The sequence below is a fragment of the Ipomoea nil genome, unplaced genomic scaffold, assembly GCF_001879475.1.
Source record: "Ipomoea nil cultivar Tokyo-kokei standard unplaced genomic scaffold, Asagao_1.1 scaffold1416, whole genome shotgun sequence".
Classification (NCBI taxonomy): Eukaryota; Viridiplantae; Streptophyta; class Magnoliopsida; order Solanales; family Convolvulaceae; genus Ipomoea; species Ipomoea nil.
This window is the reverse complement of record NW_017617844.1, coordinates 2,664,387-2,670,515: the sequence shown is the minus strand read 5'-3', so window position 1 is coordinate 2,670,515 and position 6,129 is coordinate 2,664,387. Positions and strand designations below refer to the sequence as shown.

The 6,129-nt window shown below is 38.0% G+C and overlaps 2 protein-coding genes across 2 annotated transcripts in view; one reads left to right on the top strand and one right to left on the bottom strand.

Moving 5' to 3' along the window:
• Positions 1-1,061: 1,061 nt before the first annotated feature.
• LOC109187070 (zinc finger BED domain-containing protein RICESLEEPER 1-like) lies at positions 1,062-3,012 on the top strand. Its single transcript, XM_019337218.1, has 2 exons — positions 1,062-2,471; positions 2,554-3,012. Exons 1-2 carry the CDS (start codon positions 1,062-1,064, stop codon positions 3,010-3,012), a joined length of 1,869 nt encoding a protein of 622 aa, XP_019192763.1.
• Positions 3,013-5,817: 2,805 nt separating this feature from the next.
• The window catches only part of LOC109187069 (glycine-rich protein DC9.1-like), a 612-nt gene continuing 300 nt past the window's right edge, over positions 5,818-6,129 (bottom strand). The window contains exon 1 of the mRNA XM_019337217.1: positions 5,818-6,129. This exon is cut by the window's right edge and continues 300 nt beyond it. Coding sequence (XP_019192762.1) covers positions 5,818-6,129 — 312 coding nt within the window.

The following is a 6,129-nucleotide window of genomic DNA, read 5'->3' as shown; positions in this document are numbered from 1 at the left end:
CTCTTAATCTCTATTTCTCTAATCTCTAATCTCTTACAATCTTACTCTCTAATCTGTAATCTCTAAATCTCTAATCTCTTAATCTCTATTGTCTAATCTCAGGGTTCTCAGAATCGAAGTGTCGCAATCTCTAATCTCTAATCTCTTACTCTCTGTCTCTGAGAGTCTAAGTGGTGGAAGCCGTGGTGAACTGGTGATTAGAAGCCCTTGTTCTCCGGGGATTATTTGGGAGAAATCAAGTAAATCGTAAACCCTAGTTTATATTAAGAAAATGTTTGTGACTTTGTGTTATATTATATTATTATGATGATATGTGGTGAATATTTTGAGAAAGCAGTGTGAAATCAAATGTCCCTTATTTGTGAATTTTTAAGCCTTTGAATCTTTGAGACTTTGATTAGGGTTTCTATGACTGATGAATCTATGATTATGTGGACAGTGACAGTGTGAATCTGTTGAGAAGTTCCGGATGGCATGTCACTTGTCCCTTATTTGTGATTGTATGATTTGTCTGTATTGTTTGTGGAAACCCCCAAGTCCCTAACCCCTGTTGGCTGTTCATTGTTGGTGAAAATGGTGGAAGCCCCAATTGTAATTACCAACTGTGAAATCCAGTAAAATGATGAATGTACAGTTCAGGCTATAACAGGTTCCTGATTTATGGATTTCTTTGTCACTTTGTGTGATTAATGTGATACTGTGATTGTATCCCTGTATGCCTGTATAAGTTATAAGTTTATGGATGTATGACCCTTAATAGTTAATCCCTTAAAGTCCCAAGTATGAAGTCTAGAAAAATGATGAAGTTAAGAGGTGCCTGTCTTCTGATTCTGGATTTCTCTTGTTCTCTCAGTTCTCTGTGACTATCTAAATATCTGATTTTGTTCAATATGTGGAAGTCTAATATGTAATACTACTATGTATAATGGTGGAAGTGTAATATGTAATACTTCTATGTATGATTGTATGGTGGAAGCTTTAATATGATTGTATGATTTGTAATCTCCCTAAGATGTGTTTGGTTGTCTGCTTTATGTGGATACTGATGCCCATCTTTATAGATGGAAAGCATAAGTGCATCTGGACACCCTCCAACCTCAACTGATGAGGAGCATGGAGTAGAAGCTCAAGGTACTGAGAGAAATCCTCAGACAAATCCTATGCCTTCTCCTCCTGTTGTTCCTACAAAGAAGAGGAAAGAGGTGGAGTCTAGATCTATAGTATGGGATCATTTTGAAAAGATCCGTGCTCCACCTGCTGAAGGTGAAACTGAGGGACCAGTAGTTGAGGGCAAATGCCTTTATTGTGCAAAAATTTATAAATGTGAAAGTAAAAAGCATGGCACTTCCTCATTGAAAAACCATATGAACGCCTGCCTAAAAAATCCTCATTGTAAGGACACAAGACAGTCTCTTCTCACCTTTAATGCCTCTGGAACAGAAGCTTCTGAGGGGGTTTTGGGGACTTGGGTTTTCAACCAAGAGGCTATTAGGAGGGCATTGTGTGAGATGATCATTGTTGATGAACTTCCCTTTAGGATTGTTGAGGGAAATGGCTTTAGGAAATTCATTTTAGTTGCATGTCCTAGGTTTCAAATCCCTTCTAGGTGGACCATTTCTAGAGACATTTACCAGATTTACCTAGATGAGAGAATAAGCCTAAAAAAGTTGTTTAGGGTGAGCACCCAAAGGGTCAGCTTGACCACTGATACATGGACCTCTGTCCAAAGGATAAATTACATGTGCATTACTGCACATTTCATTGATGATCAGTGGAAGCTTAACAAAAAGATCATTTCCTTTGTCCCAATTTCTTCTCATAAGGGAGAGTACATAGCCAAAGCCCTTGAGAGTTGTCTTCTTGATTGGGGGATTAAAAATGTCTTCACTGTTACTGTTGATAATGCCTCTTCAAATGACACAGCTTTGGGGTTTTTCAAGAACAAAATTCTGTCTTGGGGTGGGTCTTCTGTTAGGGTTCAATATATGCACATGAGGTGCATAGCCCATGTGTTGAACTTAGTGGTTCAGGATGGGTTGAGATATGCAGGTCCTTCTGTTAAGAAAGTTAGAGATGTTGTGAGATGGGTGAGGAGTTCTCCTGCTAGACTTAAGAAGTTTAGAGAGATTGCTGTGCTTAATGGGGTGGAAGCCAAATGTGCATTACAACTTGATGTTCCAACAAGATGGAACAACACATACATGATGCTCAACACTGCCCTTCAATACCAGAGGGCCTTTGAAGCTTATGAGAATGATGCCTCATTGAATGCTGACTTATCTGATTCTATTCCAAATTTTATGGATTGGCTTTCTGTGCAAAGCTTAGTCCATTTCCTGAAAGGCTTCTATGAGATGACTGTGAGAATATCTGGTTTTCTCTATGTCACTTCAAATACTTTCTTTTCTGAGATTTCTGACTTAGGTTGCATGCTGGATGACATGGTTAACTCTGTTTCAACCTCTAAAAAGGTAAATTGTTAACATTTTCTGAATGTGTTTGTATGCATCTGTGAATTGTGTTAATTTTTTCTGTGTTATGTCTGTTTTATAGGAAATGGGGTCTCATATGAAACAAAAATTTGAAAAATATTGGGGAGATCCTGAAAAAATGAACTTCTTGATATTCTATGCCAATATTTTGGATCCTAGGGATAAGATTGAGTACATGCCTGCCCAATTTGCCCAGTTATATGGTGATGAAAAAGGAAAATCATGCTTTGAAAAGGTTCAATCTTCTATGGTTCTGCTGTTTAATGATTATACAGCCACCTACCATGTGCAGTCTGCATCCCCTACTGTGCAATCTACCCAATCTGAACCTGTCCATTCTCAAACTTCAGTTGGAAAACCTCAGGCTAGAATGAAAAGCCAGCTTAAAAAACAGAGAATGGAGTCTGGTGGAAGCAGTAAAGAAACTGATCTCCAGATTTATCTAAGTGAAAAATTAGTGGAAGATGAAGAAAATGTGGACTTTGATGTCCTAAGATGGTGGAAGGTCAACAGTGATTGATTTCCTATACTCTCTAGAATGGCAAGGGATATGCTAGTTGTTCCCATTTCAACTGTTGCCTCTGAGAGTGCATTCAGTACTAGTGGTAGGGTATTAGATGCCTTTAGGAGTTCCTTAACTCCTAAAATTGTTGAAGCCCTAGTATGTGCACAAGATTGGTTGAGGGCACCCAATCATCCAATCTCTGTTGAGGAAAACTTGGATGATGTTGAAAGATTAGAGAAGGGTACTGTTTTTTTTTTTTTTTTTTTTTTTTTTTTTTTTTTTTTTTTCTAACTTTCTAGGTTTCAACTTTATAAATTGTTAATTGTTACCTTTTCTAAACTCTTTTTTGTTTTTCCTTTTTGTGCAGAATTGTCCACTGGAGCTACTGGTTCTTTACCAAGTACTGTTGGAACACTCCCAATAATTGCTGTAATACTTTTATATAACATTGCTTTCTGACTTTCTGTTTAGTTTGATTGATAAATGTGTGGACTCTTTGAGGCAACTCAGGTAAGATTCCAGAACTGCTAATTGCTAAGTGGCTTGGTAACTTTTTTATAAATGTTGCCGCCCTTACTCAATTACATCTCTGGTATTCTGGAATTCTGGTATATCACTTCCATTCCTCTCATATTCTCCTTTCTGTTTAGTTATGGACTTATGGCTATGATGATGCTTCCACCATTTGTCTGAATTAAAAGGACTTTGGGTGTTTGGTATGTTGCTCTGAGACAAAACTCATGAAGCAATTTGCCCCCAACTCTAAAATGATATGAAAAAAAGCAATCTGAGCCTTTCTTATTAATTATTATTACTTCTCTACTTCTCCTTGTCTTTATTGGCTTTAAAGTTTAAAGCCTTTAATGGTTTTATAATTGAGCAGGAAGATGAGGAATGGATGAATGCTGATTGCTGACTGCTGACTTGCTGAGTACTTTAGTAATTAGTACTTAGAAAGTTTAGTGTTGTTTGATAATTGTTGATTTTCTCATTTTGTGAACTTCATTTTTGCTTTTTGAATTTTGAACACAAGTTGGAAACTGCAATATGTAATTATGTATCTAAATGCCTACATAGCTTTGGTAATTTAGTTTAGGGTTAATAAGTTCGAACATTTTTACAGTTTTTTTTTTTTTTTGGTATGTTTTATATTAATCCGACTTCAAACCGAAATCCGACCCCCACCTGACCGTATCCGAACATGGGAAATCCGATAGGATTTCCCTCTTAATTCGAACGAATTGGGGTAGTTTTCCCAAATCCGAAATCCGAGCGGATGAACGGTTTTCTAAACCGATCCGCCCGAACCCGTCCGATGCACAGCCCTAGCAGCGAACAGGGACGGAGTCAGAAATTCGGTTGAGGGGGTGAAAAAATACAGACGGACAAAAAATAAAACACATCAAAATTATGATAATGTCAAGATTTGAACCTTTAACCTTTACTATTACCAAAGATATGCACAACCAATAACTCTAACTCAATTGTTGTTAACATTTAGTAGTTTTTTTATACTAATACTAAAACTTGTACTACCAGGACTATGTGGTCCAATGGTACCCGGGTTGGACTTCCATTTGGAAGGTTGTGAGTTCGAGCCTTAGTGGAGGCGTTATTAGCTCTTTGTGTTTCACTAGGTTGAGAAAGTATGTGAACAGATACTACAATGTAATAGAGCTAGTAGCATTCAAAAAAAAAAACTTGTACTATATATACATACAAAGACTATATATGGGGTGAGTGGCCGTTTTTAACTTGATAATGTAAATACTTAAAGTAACACACACACACACACACACACACACACACACACATATATATATATATATATATATATATATATAGGGAAGGGTTCAGGTGCGGGTATAGCTTCCCGTGCGGTTGTGTGGTTAGATCTGAGCCGTTGATCAAATCTAAATCAACGGCTCAAATCAATGAAAATTAAAAAAAAAAAAAATACGTGTTTGGAAGAAAGCCACGCACCTTAACTGTTAGATCTTAAGCACAAACTCACGCACATTAAGTACAAAACCCACACACATTAAGTACAAACTCACGCACATTAAGTACAAAACCCACACACATTAAGTACAAACTCATGCACATTAAGTACAAAATCCACGCACATTGTTGGACAAGAAGACGCACAGAAGACGCACTTTTGGTAGACGCTTTTGGTTTTGGTAGACGCTTTTGGCCATTTAGACGTGCTGCATGCTTCTTCATCCAACACACATTAAGTACAATCTCACGCACATTAAGCACAAAACCCACCACTTTAAATATTAACTCACAGACTTTAAGTTTCAACAACTCTGACATTAAGCACAAACTCACGCACATTAAGTATAAAACTCACGCACATTAAGCACAACCTCACGCACAATAAGCACAAAACCCACGCACTTTAAGTATTAACTCACAGACTTTAAGTTTTAACAACAACTCACATTAAGCACAACCCCACGCACATTAAGCACAAACCTCACACACCTTACGCACAAAACTCACGCACATTAATCACAGATCCGCTCACCTTAATTTTGACCTAGATGCAAAAATTACAAAATTGCCACCGCGTCTTTTTATAAAATTTTAGTAATCCTGAACGTTGATTTAAGCGAGATGAATGGCCCAGATTAAACCGCACAACCGCAACTGGGCACCCTAACCACACCAGAACCTAATTATATATATATATATATATATATATATATATATATATATATATATATATATATATATATATATGACTAATAGGTAAATAGGTAATCTCATACCATCACCAACACGTAATGTGTCATTACCATTGTAGACCTCCTAGAAGGAAAGAACATCGATGTCCGGAGTGGTATGATTGGTGGCACCTGTATCTGGAAGCCAAGTGTGAGAACCTTGAGGATCCGAAGGAGTTTCTTGATAAATGACATTAGCCTGAGGATCCATGGCACACCAAAGATGGCATGTGGAAGCAGTATGACCTAACACATGACAAAGTTGACACTTGGGTTGCCAGTTGCCGTTGCGTCTTCCACCACGGCGACCGCCACCACGCCCGTGGCCGCCGCCACCACCACGCGGCTGGCCAGTTTGGCCGCTGTTTTGACCGTTGTTCTGGCCAGAACCACGGCC